The 25,741-nt window shown below is 28.5% G+C and overlaps 1 protein-coding gene across 5 annotated transcripts in view; it reads left to right on the top strand.

Moving 5' to 3' along the window:
- Nucleotides 1-25,741, top strand: part of LOC123305109 (insulin-like growth factor 2 mRNA-binding protein 1) — a 76,129-nt gene that overhangs the window by 8,672 nt on the left and 41,716 nt on the right. For 3 of the 5 annotated variants that reach the window (XM_044886725.1, XM_044886728.1, XM_044886726.1), the window contains exon 3: nt 854-913. In XM_044886725.1, coding sequence (XP_044742660.1) covers nt 854-913 — 60 coding nt within the window. Of the gene's footprint in view, nt 1-853; nt 914-17,708; nt 17,819-25,741 lie in introns of those variants that run through there. The other 2 variants (XM_044886730.1, XM_044886729.1) reach the window with 2 other exon arrangements.

Consider the following 25,741-nt stretch of genomic DNA (forward strand, 5'->3'; position numbering starts at 1 on the left):
AAAAAGTTGTAGAGAAGTTGAATCGCCAAAAGGAAAGCTTCTCACGAAGATTCAAGTATGTATTAATCATTAAACAAAGCACTCTTTCTGTCCCACGAACTACATAGCAATATTAAAAATTATTGGGAAAACATCAACAAGTTTCTTTCTTTACACCAACATCAATATCGTTCTCAGAGGGATCAGTTTGCCAACCTTATGATAGGTTTTTTTTTATACCATGCATATATGTAATATGCAAAGTATATTAAGTTTAGTCCCAAGTTTGTAACGCTTAAAAATATTGATGCTATGAACATAATTTTGGTATAGGTGTTCATAAAATCAGCTCAAAAAGCCCTTAAGTAGATCCTCTTTTGATGATTAGAATCAGCAAATAAAACAGCGATAAAATCTCACACCTCATCGAAATTTCTGATTATTCTATTGATGTTAGATACTTGTTAGTTGAACTGTGAATAACGTTAGAAAAAGTTTGAATGCATGAAATGAATATGTTGCATGTTTAAAAAAAAAAATATTTCCTGTCCCTGCCTCCATCTCTCCTATATATTAGATATAATCGTCGCCATTTTCGAATAAGTTGATTTTATTTTAATATATAAATATACATATATTTAAGAGGGTGAGGGTCCCGATCTTTTTTTTGTTGTTGTATTGAAATGAAACAGTAAGGTATGGGGCGAGGTTAAGGTGAACTGCTTTTATTCTTCTTAGAAGTACTTGACAGAAACAGAAAAAAAATCTATTTTTAATTTAAAATTTTTATTAAAAAAGCTAACTGTTTAATTTTATAAAATAAAATATCTTGAATTTCGACGAAAGTAATTATTTCGAAATATTTCTGTTACAGAAGCTCCACCGGTGTGCTTCCGGATTCACCAGGTGATCAAGTCCAGGGTAATGGATGGTCGTAAGTATTTTTTCTGATTTTGTTCATGAATTTTTATTTTTCATGGCTTTTCCTTTTTTTTTTTTAAATATTTTCAGCTAATTGTAAGTCAAGTGTAGCTATTTACGAAGTTTTTGAAATTTTGTCGGTTTTTATATTAAATTATTGGTCTCTATTTCTAAATAAAAGGTATTGCGGTAAATATCTTTATTTTCTTTACCCAATGTTCGTTTTTTTAAATATTTTTTTATTGCAATAGGATTGTAAAAAATTAATTATATGAAAATGGTTTCCTACCAACAGAAAATATTCCAACTTATCGTAGAAACAATGTACAATGAAACTGAATATCGAAAGGGAAAAAAGTGTTGCATCTTTAAAATTATCCACAGTTGTTTAATTAGGTTGTAAAAACTTCGTACCAAAAATCAGCCACTCAGGGGGGGGGGTGCTTAACCATCTTTTGAGGGGGAGAGTAGCTGAGAAAGTGGTTAATATTTTTTTTTACAAATTACTAAAAAGAAATCTACTATCAAATAAAAAAAGGTCAAATAAAAGTTTTAGGTGATTTTAATTGTGAAATTTTCGAAGGTATTTTCTAGAATTGTTTTTCGTTTTTCGAGAATGTTTCAAGAGGCCACTAGTTGAAGTTACATACAAATTTTCAATTCCCTATCTTTTATAGTTTTGGATCTCTAACGGTTTACAAGATAGATACTTTTTCATTTGATAGAATGAGCAAAAAAAAATCAACATATTTACTTAGACAACTGGATTTATAGTCGAGCTCCGGGCCAGGAGGAGGGGTGATTGGTCCGCCCTGATAGAACCTCATAAGAATTTCGTATAAGTTATTCTTATCGCTTGTTCCTAGTCATTATCGCAAACAAATTTGCTTATTATTTTAAAATAATTAACTAGGCTAGTTTAGGTTCGCGAGATTTTTCAGTGCTGTCATTCACCTGGAGACCTGAGACTTATTTTATTCTTGTCTCTTAAACTTTTGCTTCGAAACATGAGTCCGTGGCAAAGCTCATTATTTCCTCCAGGCTACTTTCGTTACTTCCTCCAGACAATTTACATATTTGTAAGGTAATTACGTGTATTAAACTGGCGACCTGTGGGTCGTATTCGCTTAACTGCTGCTTTATTTTAAGACTTCTTACAAAATATTTTGGTTTTTATAAGTTAATTTAGGTATGATATCGTGAATTTGTGGGACCCTAATACTTCTTAGGGGCTTGCCTTGCATTTTGACTAGAAATTCGTGATCAGCGACCCCAAAAACTCTTGTATACGTCATTAAAATTATTATTTTGCAAAAAAAAAGGCCTTTTCATTTTGCGAGCCTTTCAGACCTTCGAAAGGGGAGAGGGAGCATAAAGGAGGAAAGGTGCATAAAGGAGGAGTTTATTTATAAAAATATCTTTAATTTCGGGTTACTTTAGCATTTTGACCTTTTAAAAGTTATTTTATTCTGATTTACTTTATTACGTAATAAACATTTTTTTCAATGGGGATTTAAATCATATAGACTTTTTTTAGGATAATTTTCTGAAGCCAATGCAAAAAATCGCAAGTCGATTTTTTCGTAGGAATCAAAAAATTATAGGTTCGTTTATTTTACCATTTAAGCAAGTGTCATTTGAAATAATTTTCCCCAAGAAATTCCAACCTCTTACTTGTATGTAGAATTGATTTTTATTTTGTAAAAACGTTAAAAAATCAAACTAGAATATGTATCACAAAATCAGAAAATTTAACTCACGTAGTTTGAATGATATATGCTCAGGATAAAGGAGTATTAGCCTGTGAATTCTTTAATTTAGAAATGCCTACTTTGCTTTAAGTAAATGTTCAAAAACTGAGTATGAAGTTTTGTATTTGTAAATTGAATTTTAGGTTTAAATTTACTTTTTTTTTTAATTTAAAATAATATTTACAAACGTGTATCATTGTTAAATAGAAAAAGGGTCGTATACTCATAAAAACATCACAGAGTTTTAAAATAGCAGGTAGTAAGTAATACAATAATTGCAAGCTATATATATTGTGCACAAAAACCTTTATTAGTTCCGTGTATTGAAAAGTCCATGTTTTTATCAACCACCTAAAAAGTACTGTTTTGACAAAAATATTTTTATTTTAATGGTAGTAATCTCTATAAACTAAAAATATTCCAAATTAGTGCAATGTTTAGATTCTTTTTCGAAAGCAATATTTATTGCGGTCAGCAGCAACATATTGAGCTGAAATTTTTTTAAATACTGATTAGCCACAAACCGATAAGAATCGAGAATTTATAGAAATTTTTTATCAGCCGGTCAATAATCATGGAAATATAAGGGAAATTTAAGAAATATTGGATGAATCACCAACGTATGACAAAAGACTAAGTGAATACAATTTTGGAGAATCGAAAAAAAGTGTGTGTACAACAATTCTTTATCATTCAAAAATTTATTTTTTTTCATTCATTCTAAGCATCATTTTCGCATCTTTTAACTCTCTAAAAATTTTGCATATAACAAATTTCCATTCAATGGATCAAGATTGAATCATAAGTTCTTTAAAGGATTTAATATTGTATATTTCAATTAGATCTAGGCCAATCTCCAGTGTCGTTTTGAGCGTTTTTGACTAAAAGTCGATTTCGGTATTCTAGTTTCTTGATTTTTAACTCCGGCTAAAAAGAAATGAGTTTAAGGTATTTGTGTAACTCCTAAACGGATGAACAGATTTTTTTTAAAAATATGAGAGTGGTTTTAGTTATGTTTTAAGTGCGAGTTTAGGATTCCGTATCCGATAATGACTAGAATACCTTCCAAACAAAACTAAAATCGGTTCATCCGTTTAAGATCAGACCGGATTTTATTGCATAGTTCCTAAACAGATAAATAGTTTTTGTTATATTACTGGAGTAAATCTAAGCAAAAAAAGGCTGTTATATGGATTAAAAGTTCGAGCAGCGAAACTTTGGGGTTTTTCTTTTCACATCAAAATAAGTATTTTTTGAAATTTTTTACTTTCCCGGAGTGGTGCAACATGTTTAAAAAACAAAATGGCGTCAAAAATGGAATTTTTTTCAGAAATTTTATCATTTTTATTTTATATTCGCAAAAGGGGACATCGGTGGATATCCAAATTTGGTAGGTTTGCAGTCAATGTTAAGAACTACTCCTCATATTTTTTTGGGGTGGTTTCATCCCTTCCCCTCCCAGTTATATATATATGTATACATACATATGGTAAAACAGTTCATTTGACTGTAACTTGAAAAATATTTGATTGATTTTAATGAAACTAATATCAATAGTAGGTTTCATTACTTAAAACTTTCGGTTAAAATTTTAGCGAAATCCGTTACATAGTTCGGCCAAAATTTCCAATTTAGTAAATTGTTTAAAATGGCTGCCATTTTATGCCATTTTGTCCTACGAGGTTAAATTTTTTTTTAAATTGTAGCATTTTTTATTATTTTTCGATTTTATAATAAGTGGCTTACCCGTAAAATGACTCGTTGATCCATATTTTTGCGAAAAACGGAAAATTTAACACTTTCTGGAAATAATTGTTTGGGGGGTGTATGGACTGGCTTTGGGGAGTATTTTTTGCTTTGGCTTCAGAAAACTATTTTTAAAAGAGGTCTATATGGTTTAAAGCAAAATTTTTAAGTTTTAACCCCCGCGCTGTTAGGGGGAAGGGGTGTATGGAATAAATGTATCTTAAAAGATTTTAAAAAGAGGTCAAAATAGTTTAAAATGCTAAAGTAACCCAAAACTAGATATTTTTATTAATATAGCCCTTTTTTCAACATCCACCCCTCCCCGTCTCGCTTTCATATTTTTGCAAATTCAAAATTTTTATGACGTATAAAGGGGTTTTTGGGGTCGCTGATCTCGATTTTTTGGCCCAAATAAGTACACCCCCTAAAATATTACTATTTTTTCTTGATAACCTAGTGCAAAATTCGAGATCAGCGACCCCAAAAACCCCTTTATACGTCATAAAAATTTTGAATTTGCAAAAATATGAAAGCGAGACGGGGAGGGGTGGATGTTGAAAAAAGGGCTATATTAATAAAAATATCTAAAGTTTTGGGTTACTTTAGCATTTTAAACTATTTTGACCTCTTTTTAAAATCTTTTAAGATACATTTATTCCATACACCCCTTCCCCCTAACAGCGCGGGGGTTAAAACTTAAAAATTTTGCTTTAAACCATATAGACCTCTTTTAAAAATAGTTTTCTGAAGCCAAAGCAAAAAATACTCCCCAAAGCCAGTCCATACACCCCCCAAACAATTATTTCCAGAAAGTGTTAAATTTTCCGTTTTTCGCAAAAATATGGATCAACGAGTCATTTTACGGGTAAGCCACTTATTATAAAATCGAAAAATAATAAAAAATGCTACAATTTAAAAAAAAATTTAACCTCGTAGGACAAAATGGCATAAAATGGCAGCCATTTTAAACAATTTACTAAATTGGAAATTTTGGCCGAACTATGTAACGGATTTCGCTAAAATTTTAACCGAAAGTTTTAAGTAATGAAACCTACTATTGATATTAGTTTCATTAAAATCAATCAAATATTTTTCAAGTTACAGTCAAATGAACTGTTTTACCATATGTATGTATACATATATATATAACTGGGAGGGGAAGGGATGAAACCACCCCAAAAAATTATGAGGAGTAGTTCTTAACATTGACTGCAAACCTACCAAATTTGGATATCCACCGATGTCCCCTTTTGCGAATATAAAATAAAAATGATAAAATTTCTGAAAAAAATTCCATTTTTGACGCCATTTTGTTTTTTAAACATGTTGCACCACTCCGGGAAAGTAAAAAATTTCAAAAAATACTTATTTTGATGTGAAAAGAAAAACCCCAAAGTTTCGCTGCTCGAACTTTTAATCCATACACAAGGCGTAATTTCACTCTACTATATCTTGTTTGTTTGTTTAAAAGGTAATTTAAACGAGAGTGTTTTACACTACGATATTAAGGCCATAAATTAAACTAAGTTTTTTTTTCTTGCCTAGGAGACATTATCTTATTTTACCAAAATTTTATTATAAAAATCATTCCCAGAATTAGTCCTCGGGGTTTTACATCAGGATCAAACGACGTTGTCGTTCAGCTGAGTCAATTTTACATACGAAAAAGACAAAGAATACGACCTATATTTTTTTACTTAGTGTTGTAAAATCAGACCGGCACAATCAGTGCAGGAAAACGCGTTAAATCCAATCGATCTCTCAAAACCCTGACAAGATATAAACTTGCTAAATAAAAATATGGATAATTTTAGTGTTTTGATATGTAAGTTTCTTACAGGAAGGCTTAGTGCTGCTTAATTTTTGTTTGAATGTTCTAAATCGATGTTTATATAAATTCTCAGGATCCGACTCAACCATGCGCAATTATTGCCCAAACTATCTGTATTTTGTAGTAGCAGTTACGAAACACATAAATTGATTATGAAATAAATTTTAAAAATTTCCTTATGAAGTTATTTTTTTCTGGTTTAATATTGAAATTTTGAAAAATCACTACCATTAAGGCCTTCCACTTGCTAGAGAGAGTTATCTATTTCAAGTTATTGATCACTGGTATCAATATCTTTAAATAGTATCACTAATTATGAAGTAACGGGTTCTTACACCAACGAATAATGGAAATATACTCCATCGGAGTTTGTCCGGAATTTTTAATCATCTTGAAGAAACTAAATTCAGGGCTTTATTATCAAAATATAAGTTAGTCTCAATAAGAGTCACAAAAAGAGTTCTTTAGAAAAAAATTCAGGAAGTCGCTTTTTAGAAAATTTGAAAAAATTCAAACATTATTGTTAATCCATTTAAATGCGTCTCTTTTCCCCTCAAATATTTTCTAGGTTCGCCTATATAGGGTATCACATTTAACGAATAATTTCTTGTAATTTGCCTGCTACCAAATTATAGTATTAGTATATAGGCATGTTCTTTTGATATTCCAGTTGTACACTGGAAAAATATGCAATATTTTTGAAAAAGTGTACTACTTTGTATGGATATTCAACATTCACGTTGATATAACTACAATAAACTTTTCAGTGTATTAATTTTACACTCAGTGTATTACACCAGGATAAAAGAAACAAACTTTATGAATAAATTTATATGAGAGTTCGTTTTGTACAAAAAAAAAATAGTGGGGCTGTTGAAGGTCATTTAAATTTCGTTTTGTGAACCACCAGACCTTCATAAAATACATAGGTGTACATTTGTATATATATGTGTATTAAAATGTTTGATAGGTATATTATAATAGATTAAGAGCTACTATATGCACTTGAAAATCGACCTATCGCATAAATGGGAGCTAAATGAACTTTAAATTCTTATAAGAAATATATACAAAAACCTTCTTAATCGTAATTCCAATGTTGTTGAACTCTGAAAATCAATTAGTTTTATTATTTGAATTGAAAATTTCAAGGTTAAATTTTCTAAGGTCAATCAATTATCTGTTTCCAGATTGTTGAAAACTTTTTTACTTTTTAAGGTGTATTTTAAAGCTTAGTGCATTACTTTTTAAACTAATGTAAAAATAGGTCATTTGTTACCTTATTGTTTATGTCTAATATTTATAACGCTTTCAAATATTGATGAGAACTGTCGTCCGCGAATGAGCGAAATCTAGTTAAAGATTTATTGGACACACAAAAATCTATCTAAATTGAAAAATTATATTGGTTTTAAAAAAAAATTATGTTTGTAAAATCTTTTCATAAACTCTTAAGGACGCTCCTCGGAAATGACCAAAAATATATATGCATTATTTTTAATTCCCTTTATATACAGATAAATTTTTTAATATCCCGTAAAAAGGCAAACTAATATTCATTTTTTAAAAGCATGGCAAATATTTTCCTATAAAGAAAGTTATAGCAAGCGGCACTTTTTTTCCATAAAATTCATTTAAAGTGATGAAATTGCATGCATTTGTGGGCTATTTTTCTTCTATAAATGATCTTTTCTAATGATCTATAATATTTAAGTTCGTTTAATTTTTTCAAGTTCTAATAGAATCCATCCTCAAAAGAAACAGAAGTTTCAAGTATGATCATACATTCACTTTTTGAGGAATCACTTTAAGCTTTAAGTTATAAAATCGATTTAGTCCAATCAAAAGATATAGCCTGTAAATGTTTTCGTACAAGAGAATCGTCACGAAAAAGTTGACTTGAAGACGGCTAGATTTTTGATATTTTTTATTGAAATTACGTAAGAATGACACATCTGGCACCCCAGAGCGATTTAACTAAAACTTTACGTTTTCTGTGTTTACTAGAGCCCATTCCCATGAAAAGGTGCGAAAATTGCTGATTTTAAAATAATTTTTTAATCATTTTTGCTATCACCGCGGCAGGTATTAATAAATTGAATAATTGAAGTTATTAAACTTGCCAGATACAAATAAGGGTGCTTAACAAACGCGCATCCTATACGCGTTTAAAAATTCCCTTTACGATGCACAAATATTAACAACAGTTTATACATGGGCGCCGCCAGGATTACATTTAGAAGTGTGGGTCAAAACAATCATCTTTTTTTAAACTTTGGATACGGAAAAATTGATTGCTATGCATCTCTAGAAAATTATCTCCAAATATGAGCTTTTAATTTTAATAGGAATGTCCTATACATATTAAAGTTTTCCGTTTATAATTCAGTTCCATATGAAAAAATTTCTTATATTGGCATTAATTGAATCTTAACACATATTTTTGTATGAAATTGAACGCTCTACAAAAAAGTCTCTTAACTTTTCTGCTAATCTAACCATTTAAAAGAACTTGTTAATTTAATAAAAATAAATTTTGTTAAGTCATGATCTACAAAAATAGTCTCTAATAATAGTAATATTTTGTTTCGTAACCAATGCTCGAAAAAGTATACCGATTTTCGAAGTTTTTATTAATTAATTTAGAAAATATGATTTTAACTCATCTATTTTTTATTTAAAAGCCCTACAGTTCCTTTGAATAAATGTAAGCCTTCTTTTGTAGTAGGTACAATATAATATAGTGGTGACAAATTAACCTATTATCATATAATTTTTGCGACAAGCAAAAGGATTCATTAAAAGCTGGATCAGATTCGATTTTGAAGTTCATTTGTTAAGCAGTTTCAACCTCATTATGTCGAGATCTATGGAGAATTCGATTTTTAGAAATCGAATTGAAACCAATATAACTTTCTTTTCCTTTTCTGTTTATTCGCCCAACAGTTTAAAGTTACGTTTTTAAAGAAATTAATGGTAATTTTCATGAGTTTAATTTTCAAGAATATAATTTAATTTTAAAATATGACAAATATTTTAATTTTTTTCCCCAATTTCATAGATCAATTTTGTATTCTAAAATACGTATTTCGACTATCAATGTCGCACATCAATGACTAGAAAATAATTACACGATCTGAATATAAAAATGAAGGATTAGGCGTAGTTTTTGTGAGCAAAATTTTTTTTAACAGATTTAAGATTCTAATACGTTCGCTATTAACCAATCATAATAATTTTCTGAAAAAATAAATATAATTGCTTCTAAAATTATATATTTAAACAAAACTTAAAATTGCCTCTGTAATATGTTAAAAAATATTGCAATTATACTACACGCAATAACTTACAAATCGGTTCGCCATTTTGTGTATTACGTTAAGTGACTTTTTGCAAACAAGTAAGGCAGTATAGAGGGGAGAAACACAATTATAAGTATATACAATTTGTTATGTGCACCGTGGACAGTGTAATATTATATTCAAGTACTTACATCAGTAAGATATTATATCAGCGAAGGAAGGAAAAGCTATGAATAATCATAAAAACTCCTTCATCTTATTTAGTTAGCATCGAAAATAAAAAAGGAATTCATATTTTATTGTTGTAGGTCATGGGTTAAACGTAGGAATAAAAATTGGAAAAGTGGTGTAACCCATACTCAATTTCAAGAATTAAAAGGAAAAAAGGGCATTATTAGTGGAAATATTTAAATTATAATTGTTTTTTTAATTTTTTTTTTTATTAAATATATTAATTTTTTTTTTATATTTTTAATTTTGAAAAAAATATATATTATTAAATAATCTTAAAAAAAGTCATATAATTTTCATTAATTAGTTTATCGATCAATCAATCGTTTTGTTGATTAATAGGTATAAACCACTTTTAACCAATTTATATTCCTAAAATTTATTAGTCTGACATTTTGTGTATAAAAGTCGTATCATGTACCTACTCAATTATTTCTACAAAACGTACAAGGAATAATTTCTTGTGTACTTATTAATGTTAATTTTAATTAATTTAGCTAGCAGCTATGTATTAGACTAGTAAAATCTTACAAAAAAACCACTAAAATCGCAAAACGCGATGTAAAGCAGCTTTTTTTAATGTTATTTGGTTACCTGCTATACCTACCAACGTAATCAGTGGAAAAATACTTTCACGTTACGCAGGTGACTTTTTTTGCTTGCTAGACGTAGTTTCACAAGATTTGAGTTGTTTTTTTGTAAGATTTTACTCATTTAGCTACTAGTTAAATGAATTAAAATTGACATTAGAACACTGGAAAATGATTAGAATAATGACAACCTCATCCCGAAGTTGGTCGTTTCATATTGAAATGAAGTAAAAATACTTTCAAACAATTGCCTAACGATTGGAACAAGTACACCTAATTATTTGTATTTACAATGGAATGGGAATGATTTTAAAATATGAATTCAATGATACAAAATCACTGAAGTTAAATAAACGAAATCATTACTTCTATGAAAGAGATTGATTTTAGTTGTAAAGTCATACATTTTATTGATGGAAAATAAAATTGTACTTAGTTGGAATATATAATCGTGTAACTAAAGTAAATAAAGCGAACCGAAGAGTTAAAAGAAAATTTCTTTGCGTTTGCTTTAATTAGAGGATTTGGTTATGATGATCGCATATCTATTATGCTTAGTCCATATGTGATTGAGCCAACTACATGAATATTCTTATTGATCATTTTTATAATATATAAAGAGAAAAAAGATGAGAGAAAACAATAATGTTTACAAAAAAATGTTTCAAACAAAAGTTGTTTATTTTTTTTATAAGGAACATTTTTTTACATTTAAACTTTTGTTCTCTACCGGTTTAATTCAAATTAAACCGAATAAATAATAAGTAAATAAGCAATAAGTAAAATTCAAACTTTTAATTTAACACTTATAGTTTTTGAATTGATTGTAAAAACTTAAAAAAAAAGTCAATTTGCAGTTTTTCACGGATTACGCAGATAGCACAACTTTTTTTTTTTGCTTTCAAAACATAATTTCACACTCCTACGAGGGGTCAAAATAACATACCAAAAAAGCAACTTTACAATGCGTTTTGCGGTGTTAATGTAGAATTTGACTGGCGTAGCTAGTAGGTATGTTTTATGCTAAACAATTTACAGTTCAATAATAATTATTTTGCAATTCCAAGCAATGCAATATATATCAAAAACTAAAGTGAATTTTTAATTTTTTTTGTAAATTATACATTCAATTTTCGTCAAATATTTCTATCCACCATTATTTTTTATAAAATATTAATAATTATATGATGAGTTCTGATGGGGGAATTCTTTGTCAATAAAGTCGACTATTTTCTAAATATTTTCAATTTTTGTCGAAATTTTGTAGCCACTAAATTTTTTAAAAAATTTTATGTTTATATAGTATGATAAGGTGTTTGACAAGACACCAAGGGTGCTCCAGGGGAATAATTGGGAAACTTTCTTTTATGAAAAAATGAACTAAAGTGTTTAATTAATAGTTGTAAATCTTATAAGTTTATCTAAGTTTGGAATAAAGTCGCAGTATACGTGGATACGCGTGTATACGTAGATATTGAACGTATTTATTTGGCAACTAGCTTGATACCCTCCGCTTCACTTGGCTTAAAAGTAAAAAGCAACCTCTTTATAGCCTCTACCTCTCTTGATTCTGCTTATTCCCATTCTGTAGCATTCGAAGGAATGCTTTCAACAGCTAAAATATTTGCACAATTTTCAATTTTCTTAAGTGTAAAATAGTTATAATTGATTGAGTATATCAGAAAAGATGCCCATGGATTGTTTGACATTTACTATTATAAATTATTTCAGATTAATTTATGGTTTAAAATGATTATCAAAGATGGAGCTGTAAAATGTCAGAATAAATTTAATTTTTTTATATATATCTTTATAAATTATAGCTCATGTGTTATTCTGGTGTATGAGCTATATTGCTTTTCAGTTTCATTTAAATCCATTTGCTAGTGATTGCGTGAAAGCGTAACAAACAAACACACAAATATCCTTAATTTCACATCTATAATATAATTGGGATTCAATTTGAAAGGATCATTTAATTTTACTACAAGAACGCATTATTTTTATTATTTCCGCATCTTCTGGAAGTTGTTGCAATTCATTCTTCCGTATGTTAGTTCATATTCCTTATTCATTAAAAAATCAAGGATTCGTTTATACCTGCATTCAGAGATCCATTTACTTCAAAACACTTAAGCATACAATATGAATTGTTCATAATTAATTCTTCAAATACACGCTAGTAAAGTCAGTTCAAAATCTTTTACGGATTATCATGCACATGACTCATCGTTCACTATAATGGTCATGTGAAAGTAATACTTCGTATTAGGTATTACTCACCCTTAAAAACTTCGATTGCTCGTGTAGATTGGCTTACCTTACTATATTCAAAATTTCAGTTGTATTACCAATACCTTAAATATAAAATATTTGATTTTTTGAGAAATTTCACATTAAAAAAGCTTTGTGATTTTTAATGTAAAAATTTTGTTAAATTTACTTCTGATCTCCTCTTAAAATTACACCTAAGTTACAAATAAATTGAGAAGTTTAATTTTTGCAATTTTTTACTTAAATATTTGTATCGTATAACAAAAAAACAAGTTTCTTGCACATTTTACATAAAAGTAAAAAAAAAAATTTTGCGAGAAACTTCTTCAGGGTCAAAAACCTGTATTTGTCATCCAGATTCGGTACCTTTTCTCACTCCAACAATAGTTTTCAAAATATGTACCTAATAACTTACTTTTTTTTTTTAAAAGCCTGTTCTACAACGCATGTGCGATGTAAGTCATTTTTTACACTTATATGATATTTATTGTAGAAAACGTTGAAAGTTCGTCACACGGCTCCAATTGTAGAATAGGCTTAATGAGACCTTTCTTACAAAAATCACCAATGATAGAAGATAGACGACATTTAAGTGTAAGATTCTCACATTATGAGCTACACTGTTTAAATTTTAGTGTAGGTATTATTGACTTTGTGCGTAGTCATGGTAGGGAGAATTAGATCGACACCAGCGCTTTCAGTGGATAATTTTGGCGATAAAGTAGGCCATTATATTTCAGTTGTTTACTAGTAAATGGTATAGTAAATGTCAAATTAAAATTATTGAAAAATAACAATTCAACTTGTTGCATTATAGACCACGAGCCACCAATATGAACTATGACCTCCTCCCCCACCCCCCGGAAATTTATTATTTAAACTTTTTTTGTTGGTATTACCGACCAGGTGAAGAATTCAATTATTTGCCCTTTTTAAATTACAGCATACTCTGGAAAATAAAATATAAAACTGAAAAATTAAAAAAATTTCGTGTTTTTTCGGATATACTGTAATTGGCAAGTAGCAAACACCTAAAACCTTAAAGTACATGTCAAAAAAAAAATGGCATTAATAGTGTGTCGTTTCTATAGTAACTGCCTGAAATGGTTTTATTCAAAGCACTTAAGGATGTCCATGTGCCACCAATAGTAGGTATAGTAAAGAGTGACTGTATTTAAATCTTAAATGGATAGAAAAATTTTTAATTTTTTTCAAATTTTTGAAAAATTAGATCATTTTTCTGTGAGTTACGTATTTACCAAAGTAACTGAATTTTAGGTTGTTAGGATAAAATAAATGTTACTTTACTTGTCCAATGAACACAAAAAATTGCTAAATATGAAAGTTATTGATATAGTTTTCAAAGATTATATTCACCACTGCCTTTTTTTTTATGAACATCGTTACCAAAAAACAGCGATATTTAAAAGAATACACTCAAAAATTGACTAAACTAAAAGTACAGTTTTGTAAGTTAAATGGTTGAACGGTTGGGACCTACACCAATACACACAAAGTTAAGATGTAAAATGATGTTTTTTTTTTTTTTTTTTACAACGTTAGAAGAAGACGAAAAGAAAGAGATATCTAAAAATATTAACCCCCAAATATAAGATATAGATGGCAGGATTATATATAATTTAAAATTTGTTTAAAGTTAGATACACTTGGAGGGTTGTTGCTTGCTTAGAATATTCTCTTCGCACGCACATTACAAGGATTTTTTAGCTAGCTAACATGAGGATATACTTGGCTTGTCTTTTACTTTACATTCAAGCATATACAATACGATACGACCGATTATCTACGGTTTCAAATGGCGGGGTTTTTCATTGTTTAGTTGTATAAAAGGGGAACGGAAAGAGTATGGATAGAGGAACGCCGCAGCAATGTATAAGTCGTAGTGAATTTGGCTCTTAAGAATCAGACCAATAGTTTTCTGATAAACTATTAAATTTTAATAAAAATTATTTTCTACAACTTAACTTAAATATTTCCATTTTTCTGCTATTAACTGAAAGATTCCAAGTTTTATATTTTGCTGCATTAAAATCTCCAATATCCCCACATATTATAAATGTGAAAGTAAGGATGTTTGTTTGTTACGCTTTCACGCAAAAACTAGCAAATGGATTTGAATGAAACTGTACAACAGCTAATACATCAGAATAACACATGAGGAATAATTTATAACAATATATTTAAAAAAAAAAAAAAAAAAAAACTAAATTTATTCTGACATATTGCTGCTCCGTCTATGATCATCATTTTGAACCATAAATTAAAGATTTCTGTAAAAATTTAAAATAGTAAAACAATTTAAAAAAATACTCAATGAATTATTAATTTCGTCCACGAATACAAAAATCATAAGACTAATAAAATCTTAAGACCTCTAGATATGATCAGATAATAAATTGAATTGTTCCACTTTTTGCAATTTATGTAGCCGAAACGATTACGCTGCTTGTGAAGTCAAGGATCAGTTTATTAATGCACCATGTACTAAAATTTTGATTAGGCTAAGATTCGGTTGGAGAACTTATTCGACAATTTCGACACTCACTTAGACCCCTGATGTTCTAACTACAATACTAAATTTTGATTGACTATGGAGAAAGTCAATCAACAATATTCAAATGTACTTGCTGAATTTCCTAAAAAAGAAAAAAAAAGACTTCCGTGTTAAAAAAACAGTTCGTGATTCTTATTATGTCAACATACGGATTTCTCCAATTTATTGTGATTATTATTATGCTTACATAGTAATTATTCCGTGGAAAAACTAAGGAGTGGAAGCAATGTTTTCATATTTTTTATTACTGATTTTGTGTCGATTACGGATCCATTTATGAGTCATCTCTCAACCTAGTTAGTTTCTTCATATCTTTTTTTTATTGCCTTCAAATTGTCAGTTATAGTGGCGTTAATCGATAAAATCAACCATATATTCCATTATTTAACTAAACAGGACAAACATTAAAAAACAGTAAAAAGTAATTATAGAGCGATCATATTGTCAGTCCCCGGCTAATCTTTGTATGCTCTTTTCTCTCATTAATACTTCTTTGAATTATTCCTATGTCTTAAGAAAAACATACTTAGACTAAAATTAATATTTTTGCTACGGAACACCAAATGGCTTTTACATCACCATAAGTCTTTGTTCAACGATTAATTTGATCACGTAAAAGATATCTAGCGATAATGAGAAATAGTGATAAGCGAGACCAAGACCATAGTTATCTTAGTATTGGTCTTGCTCTTGACGATTGAATCTTGGAATGTTTCTTGCATTATTAGTTTTAATCTTGGTCTTGGTCTTAGTCAATCGAGTCTTGTTTTTGACATTGCATCAACTATGTTTTGAACTATCAAGTTTCGATTGAATCTTATTGTATTATTTCAGAATTTTTGAAGTCTATTACAAAATTAATCAATTATCTACATATACATCCTAGTTATATAAAATGATGAGAACAGATAATTAAAATCTGTCATCCAACTTGTGTTATACCGAAAGATGGGAGATTAGTTGTTGTTTTTTTATTTATTTCTCTGGTTTTACATAAAATGCGAAAAAAAAAAATTTACTCAGGTGTAATAAAAAAGCACACTGATAAATACTCTAGGGAGTTCATTAATTATTTTCAACAATAAATTTAGTATCTTGATCTAAAAAAGTCTTGGTGTAGCGCAAATAATGCTTTGTCTTGCAGGGTTAGGCCTTGGTCTTGCAGAGTTAAATCTTGGTCTTGATCTTGATTCATATAGATCGGGTTTTGGTATTGATCTTACCGAAGTGGTACTATATTTGCCAGGTCTTCAATTTGCAAGATCAAGACCAAAACTGCAAGATGTAAATAATTTTGCTCATCACTAATGAGAATTTCTAAATTTTGTACGAATTTATTTTATTAACTTAAAAAGTATTAGACTTCTAGAAAAAGTAATCTGATAAATTATTGAAAATTGATTTTCCACAGCTTTTAGCCAATGTAAGTGGAAATCTAAGGAATCAATTTCAAACAGATTACCCAAATCGGATCTTATAAAAAACGTACTAATTTACTATAACCTTACCTACAAAAATAAAAAAAACGCAATTTCAAAAATGTGTCTGAAATTTTGTTAATTAGCTAATAATTATTTTGATATAGTTTATTGTGGTTAATTATTAGCTAATTTATAAAAATGTGTGCACACTATCGCAATCGCACAGTTTTTTCTTATGTCTCTTTTTTTTTAGATGAGAATTTTGTAAAATAGCATCTTTTACAAAACGCAAATATTGATTGATTTCGATTTTCGAGGTGAAAACGATAATTTTGTATTAGAAAATTAAAAACGTGATCATGATGAAATACCATTGATTGTATGTATGGATATTACGATTATTATGATGATGATATTGAAGGGGAGAGATTTTCTAAGAGAGAGTGTGGATATATATATGTGGTGGGGATCCGACAATAGGCGTGTCAACTATATGACTTGAATGCTCTTGCCGTGATCGCGTTCCGGCTATATGAGAGAGCGGGGTATACTTTAGTACGGATTTACCTCGTATTTTGAAAGTATATGTTATAATTTTTGTTATGTAATTTTTCCATGGATTTTTACTGTTACACACTTTTTGGACCAAAAATCTTTTAAAAATATTTTTTTCTTTTGATTTTCCAAAATACTAAAAAAAAATTTTTTTTTTATTTAAAAAAATTTCCGCTGAGTGTGTTACTAAATTCGGTTTTTAATGATAATTCGAGTGTGTTGGAATATTAATGGATTGTTCATATTCGTTTTGGATAAGGATTTTATCAAAAATTACATTTTGTGATATATACACGAGTGATTTATTGTGTGATTTTTTTATTTGAGTGTGAATGATTGGGTTTTTTCGTCTACTTTTTATCCTCGAAATGCTATATTTTTAATTTATTGGAGTTTTTATTTTTAATATATTTATTGTTGTGAATTATATAAAAAAATTTTCCTTGTGTGGATAATTTATTTTTTGGTTTTGTGACACATAAATTTAAAGTGGTTGTAAAATTTTTACTTATTTAAAAAAAAAAAAAACATATTTTCGCACCAAAAAATGGATTCCAATAATCAGTTTGCAAGTCTTGGACTTACTCAAGAAGATAAAGAACAAATTTTTGAAAATCCTGAAGAAATTACTGAAACGCCAAGGTAAATATCTACAAATAATACTTTTTGAAATGTTAAAAGAGGCGTTTAATCTTATAGTCAAAAGCAGCAATCAAATGAAACTAAAAGTAATTTGTTACTACTATTGCACTCTTGTGTGTATGAAATGTACTAAAATATTTAATGTACAGAGTGGTGGGGGACTTTAATATCAATTCAATTCAGATAATTTTTAAAACTATATCTTTGTTATGACAGCTAGTGAACTCTAGTGACTATTTTTATATAGAATGCGCGCCATTTCATTTCGTTGACTGTTGAGTTATTTTCAGTTATGCGTGTGTGCGTAGGTTTCTTAGACGCGCACAAGTATTCGTATACAATATAGTAATTTGGGTATTAATTTTTTCATGGTCGAGAAAATTCAGCTTATCAATATAGAAATTATGTTTTCTATCTTATGCGTTTTAGATAGGGCATTCTACCCAGGTTGTACATATAATGAAATTTTCTAATTTGAATAGCTTACTTAATGAGCAATCTAAAGTACAGGATCTACATCGAAGGAACGTATTTCAATATTTAAATTTAATTAATTTTATTTATCGCACATTCACAGTGATTTCTTAAAAATATTTATTAATTTGCTATCTGCTAGAAATATTTCCCTTTGTGACCGATGGATATTTACGACGACGTGTGAACACTTAATCAAATTTATATCATGTAGAAGTTCTAGTTTATCTAAATTACATCGACACTCTAATGAAAAAGGAAATCTTATATTATTCCTCTGAAAGATGAAAGGAGAAGGCTGAATGAGAATAGCCTTCGAGAGAGTTTAGTTTAACTCTTCGAGGGAGGAAGAGTTAAACTAAAATAGCTCCATTAAAAAAAGGACAAGATACCTGATAGACTCTTGTTTATAATTCAAGCAAACTTAAAACAAGAGACTGAGCACAGATTAAAAATATTAACATTTTTACCTATAAAACATAAAAATTTTAATTAATCCCTCTATAATTCATTTTAATCTAAAATAAAATCTTAAAAATTGAATTAGTTTCCTATTAAAACATATAAATAATTAAATGATTCCCTCAGTTTTATTTAAAATAGTCTTAAAATTAAATTCGTTTTCAAATTAAATTTTCTTGCAACTAATACTTTATTTCCTGTGTAGATTTGCATAAACAGTTTGACTCGGGTTTCGTCTAATCTTATTCTTGTTCTTTTCATTTATTTGTATTTTATTGTACTTTTCGGTACCACAATAAGGGTCTTGGACCGTTTAGTAAAGTTCTTGCATTCAATTTGGCTTAATAAACAGGTTTTTCGTCTCTCTAGATTGCTAAATATACATTCTAATAATTTTCTTTGAGAATATTGATATCCAAATTAAATATTTTGGGTAACGAATCACTTAAACCATACGCTCTGAATTACAATTTGGATAACTCCTGAATTGCATCACTTTTAGTATATTGTGTCCACTCGCATAATGGAACTCTTTTTGAATCACTGATGTGTTCCCCCAAACATGTTTGTATTGTTAATCACTTGTTTGCGTGATTTGAAAATTTTTAATATTTATTGAAAAAACTTTTTTTTATTGGTAAAACTTTTTCCACAAAACTACATTTCCCTAAATAATAATGATCATACAATCAAAAAGATATTTATGCGATAATTTCATATACTTAATGTATTTGATGAATCATCCTGTATATAATATCTGTTTCCTGAGGAAACACCAAATATTCGAAATAATATGTCATTTGAAAAAAATTAAATGTTAATTCATTTTTGTAAATTATGTTTTTGTATTTTACGGATGTTAACAGATGTTTGTGTAAATAATTATATTTAAATCGCCTTATTTTAGAGGAATTTGGGATAAAATTGTTCATATATACAGAACATCGTGACTGGATGGCCATAGTTTAAGAGCGTATATTATTTTGACAATTTTTAGTCTAAAGTGTCTTATATACTTTTGCCCAAAACTCCTATGTGCCCTATTAAATTTAACCAATAAATTAAAGACATTATTTGGTAAAGTAGTTTAATATTTTTTATTAATTAAAAATTTGTATTGATAACACAAATGCAATTAAAATTTTGATTCAAAAAATTCCCCTGCTGCCTCTCAAAACATGATTGTTCTCATTAATTGAAGACATAAGTAGCATTCTGAAAAGTATCTAAGTTGTGGGTTTTATAAAGTTACAGCCAAAACCTGAAACTAATTTACTCAACACTAACTTTACTTTATAGGTTAAATTAAATAGTGCAAATAACTCCTTAACTATTGAGTTTTAGACAGAAAGTATGTAATGCACTTTCAACTTAAAATTATCAAAAAATACGCTCTTACACTATGAGCACCGGGACACGAGACACCCTGTATATGAAATTAAAATTTTTTTAGACTTCTTCGTCTAAATATTAAAGCTAGGACTTGATACTTTTGTGAGGATGAAATGCTTTATTATGTAGCTTGATTCTCTTATAAGCTTTAAATCAATGCACTAAGCTACTTTCCGTAGCCAATCTGTGACTAACTATTAAACATGTTAAAATATTTCTCCGAAATTACTAACACATATTCCAAGTTCAATTTTATTATTAGGATCAGTTTTCACACAATGATTTCATCATTTATGTAATAATATTGCCTGTATTTTAAAATAAATAATATTTAATATTATGAATAAACATTGATCAAACTAAATGAATAGATTAAATTAAATTAAGAGACATTAATTTTTATATGATGAGTAGACACTAAACTATGCTTCCACGATCAATTCGGCTTTGCATACAATGTTTACTACGTGTCAGATCTCTATTTCATATTTATGTCGGTAGTATTCGTTATTGATTAACAACTAATTAAAAATTAGTGAATTATGAGTATATTAAAATATATGGTTTTTTACGAGATTCCCCTATAATGTAATATTCACATCACTAGGAAATAATTTTTAGTGATGATAAAAATATGAATGAATGAATATGTGTATATTTGTCGGTGAATCATTCATAAAATTAAACATATTAAAAAAAAAAAATCTGGCGTGAATGCCACGCAACATGGCAAGTTCACACCAGATGTTTTAAAATCTGTACACAAACAAAATAATATGGTTGGTTTATGTACATAGAAGTAATATGAAAATTTTAGATAATACAAATTTTGGTGGAAGAATTCACTCCCATTAAATCGTCGTAATTATTTTCTCAAATTTTAAAACAATTAAAAAATGAGTAAAAGTATTTAAAATTAGTTGGTCTTTGGTGCAGGAAATGGCGGGAAAATGAAGTTGAGTGAGGAGTTTTATTTAATGTCCAATAATAATTAATGCATCCTTAAATCAACAAAAATAATCTGTAAAATACATTTTTTTTTATGAAAGGATGGTCACCGAATTTCAACAATTATTTTATAATTTTTAGGAAAAGGATAGAAGGATAGAGTATTTTTACAAATTATATTTAAAATAGAAATTGTACAAAAAGAAAGACACATTTGATACATGTGTAATATTATTTATTCTCTTAGTTTGTGACAATAATAATAAACATAATTAAGAAATATTTTCAATTTTATTCAATGAAATGAGAAGGTCTGCACGTCTAATCAAAACTTGGAACGGTCAGGAACAATTTGGAGCTCATTATTTTTGTGGTTTGATAAAAAGATATATTATTGTAGATGTGACGTTGTCGTTTTTGTTATTTAATTTTAGGAAATATAATATATTTTTATCCCGTAACCTTGTAGCGTTAAATTTCTATATTAATTTTATGTAGATTGCATTATTCAAAAATTATATTTAGACAATAAATAATTATTTAGATTTGTAAGTTGCCTATGCATAAAAGCCTACTCATTATAGAATACCATAAATTTATAACTAAACTATTTTCTATTTAAAATACTTAACATTTTTGTCTAAAAAACTAAAAGAAAATTGAAAGATCATTTTCATTCAAAATTAATATTATTTAATTATTCCATATCTCGATATATTTTTGACGAACGAACAAATTCTAAGTAGTGGAATTAAACTTATCTTCGACGCTCGACGACGATAATCGTACCCAACCCTTAAACTGCGGTGACATATAGGATTGATCATTTTAATCTATAATGGCTAATAGCTCAATAGTAGTTAACCAAAATGACTTAAACAAAGGTCTGATGGGTGGCATCATGTTCTGACATCAGATCCTATTTACCAATTTAGATCCTAAACGGTAAGAGATAGAACACTTCAAATTAGAAAGTTAATCCTCATAAAATAACTTTTTTCATCCAAGCCATTTTCGTCTGCTTTCGGAGGAATTGCGACTAAAAATATCGATTCGATTAAATGCAATAATGACATATGTTTTAGTCGCATTGCCTCCAAAAGCTAACGTTTTTCGAAAAAATGTTTTAAACAAAAATTGTGAGTTTTTTGATGAGGATCAACTTTCTAATTTAGTGTTGTTCTATTTCTTACTGTTTAAAATCAAAACTGGCTATTAAAGCAACCCGAAGAACTAGGTTCAATCTGATGTCAGAATATGATGCCCACCATCAAATTCTACAATTTTTGTTTAAAATAATCTTTGATTGGTTAACTACAAAACAAGATATTTGCCATTTTAGATTAAAATGACCCACTCTGTTTATTATGCGATTTTAAAAACAACGGATATTTGTGCAATTATGTTTTTTGAATTTTTTTTACCGCTTTTCAAAAAACTCAATGAATATTGTGTAGTTGCAGTAAAAATATTTCCTCTCCACTCCTCTGTTTTACCTTTCCTTTCTACTATAGTTGTAATTTAAAATGATGGCGGTGCGTATAATACGTCATCATTTACACATGCATTTACAGCTCATGACAATGCATTGAATGCAACAACATTACACAGGTAAAGTGCAATCACTTGTGAAATGACATCAACATATCATATATCTGTGTGCATTATATATACCGTTTGTATTATACAATGTGAATGCAATTGTAATATTATTACGCATGCAGTTACTGATTTGTAGTGAATATTGCAATTACGTCAACCCACAGCTTGTCGATTGCGTTATATAATAATGGACATGGTATATGGTGCAAATCCCATAACTAGAAATGCTTTTAAGGGAGGAGTTTCAAATGTAAATTGCTCTTTTAATACGAATTAAACAGTTCTATGTTTTAACTGTAGTTAAATGAAAATCTGCAGCGGGGCTATACTCAAATTGACCATACATAAATTGGAAAAATTATTGAAATTTACTAATCAAATTAATAAAGAACATTTAGATATTACGTATTTAAAATTTACTCATGATGGGAAAGAACTAAATTATAGCAGTATTTATAGTTTAGATTTGACGATTCATATCTGAACGACATTTTTATCACTGTCGTCAATACCACTGAAGTAAATAGTAACTTGTACATCGATACAATAAATTTTTTAAAGGATAAGCTTTTATTCTGCTGATAAGTAGAAAAGAATTATTTTTATTAATTATTCATATTATCTCTATCAGGTGAAGTCGTTCAATTTAAAATATTAAAGACTATTCGCAGCGCCTCAGATTTTTAGAAATAATCAAGTATGAGTGACTCATAGAAATAATTATTTTCTATTTTTCAATTCATTAAAAGCTTGTCCTTTAAAAACTTTTTTTTTTTTCAATTAACAAATTGAAACTAAAAAAGGGGTATGTATAAAATATGGTGGAAGCAGAATGAAAATCAGGTCATGCTAATCATAAAAATGCATTTTCATCAAATTTAAATATTTTATTCGTATTCTTCTAAGCGAATCCTTTCATTTGATACTCATATCATAAGAGTGCATAAAATATAACTAATTAGCTATCTTTCGCGGTACGCCATATTTGTGTATGCAAAATTCCAGCTTAATCAATTGAGGATAATTGATTAAAATTGAAAATCCAAATGCAAGATTTAATCCAACACGAAAACATTTCAAGTTAAATACAAGTTTGTAAAAAAAAAAAAAAAACAAAACAAAACAAAACAGTGGCTATGTAAATAAATGGAAACTTTTTCGCAAACCTTTTTTTATCGTATTAGACTTAATTTCAATTTTTTAAAAAATCATTTCAAAATTTTAATTTCATTGTTGAAACAAATAATACCTACTAGTTTTTTTTGGGACAAAATCTCGAATATTTTTTGAGGAGAGAGATGCCACAATTGACGTAAAGTTTGCGTGGTAATTCACCGCGACTAACAATGATGTGGAAGAAAATAAGAGAAATGAATTGGATTAACTCAAATTAATTGATTTTTTCGAGTATTTGTTCATTCGATTTAAATAAATACGAAGCTAATTTACTGTTTGTCCATTTGACACAACAATTATGTGATTTTATCAAATTTACTTGTCTTTTTTTTACTCCCTTTTTTTTGACTCGTAGTGTCTGCTTATCGTCTACTTCCAATCCAAAATAATTTTAGTTAAAAAAATTTTAAGCCAGTCGTTCTTAGCAACAACAATTGGATCATCGGGTGTGTAAATATATCAATAGTCTCTTTTTATGAACTTCAGCGATAAAAATGTCGGCTAGACAAAATACCCTAGCGTGTGTTTTAATCCATATAAAAAAAAAAGTTCCACTAACCCTGAATGAACCCCTGTCTTGTGAATTCAGCTCTGCTTATAACAAAATTCTAATAAAATACATTTATAAGAAAATTCTACACATCAAACACTGCACGTTTATCTCAATATTTTGAGAAGTGAAAATAATTTCAGTAACTTCAGATATATTATTATTTTTCAAATTTTCGTCCCGATCGGAAGGGGGTGTTCCGACCATTTAAGCGTAATGTGGTTCCAGTTATTACTTAAGGACTTCATAAGAAATCAACTTAACTCAAAAATTTTGATTTCATATTCAATGTATACCTTGCTAATTAAAACATTTTCAAAGTGACCTGTAGGGATGTTTCGTCCACTCAAACGTCCTATGCTTTTAATTATTAAATAAGGACATCATAAGAAAAGAAATCTTTTTATCCCAAAATTAGCGGGTTTTTTGAAATTTAAAAAAAAATTATTTATAGTTAATAACCAGTCGGAACTTCAGTTACATGATAATATTAGTAAATATTAAATTCAAATCTAAAAGATGGAATAAACATTAGTTTTATTTGTTGTGTATTTAGTATTGAGGGCACTGACCAATGATCAGTATAATAATCATTCATTATCACAAAATAAATACCACGTCATAACATAGCATTACCACGTTGTTGCCACACCCCACCACCGTATCACATGCAGGAGGCATCACATAATAATTACCAAGAATGCCGGTTAATTCACAACATATTTAATCAATTTTTTCCCTCAATATTCTATCCATGTAGCAAATCATTACCATCAAATCTACTGTTACCGAGACCGTATATCTTCGAAAATCTAGACATGCCGTAATACACATACTTGAAATAAAATTTATTCAAATATATTGCATTTCGGTGTATAGAAGAAACTAAAAACTGACATTTTAATTCGTAATCTTAAACCGCCTTCACCCCTTGATGTATTCACACTATTCGGAAAATAATTTTGCCTCACAATCAGTTTCTTAGGCACACATACATACCTGTCAGGTAAATTTGCAAATTTAAGTCGGAAGCTTTTAACTCAGTTAACAAATAAGCAGACAAATAAGAAGGCAACCCTATCGCTTTAGTCAGGTTATTTGTGGTTATGATGCGTAAAAAGAAATGATAACAAAACGGTTGGCTGAAAAAAAATAATTAATATCGCTCATACCAAATTACTAAAAGAGTTAAGATCAAATTCTACAGATTACAGTAATTTTTTGTGTGTGAATAAAAAAGTCTTGCCGCTGTAACTCCTCTTATATAAAAGAAAAACGTAGCTCTCTACTCAAGGTACTAGCCACAACTTATCTAAAAA

Source organism: Chrysoperla carnea, chromosome 1 (assembly GCF_905475395.1).
Source record: "Chrysoperla carnea chromosome 1, inChrCarn1.1, whole genome shotgun sequence".
NCBI lineage: Eukaryota > Metazoa > Arthropoda > Insecta > Neuroptera > Chrysopidae > Chrysoperla > Chrysoperla carnea.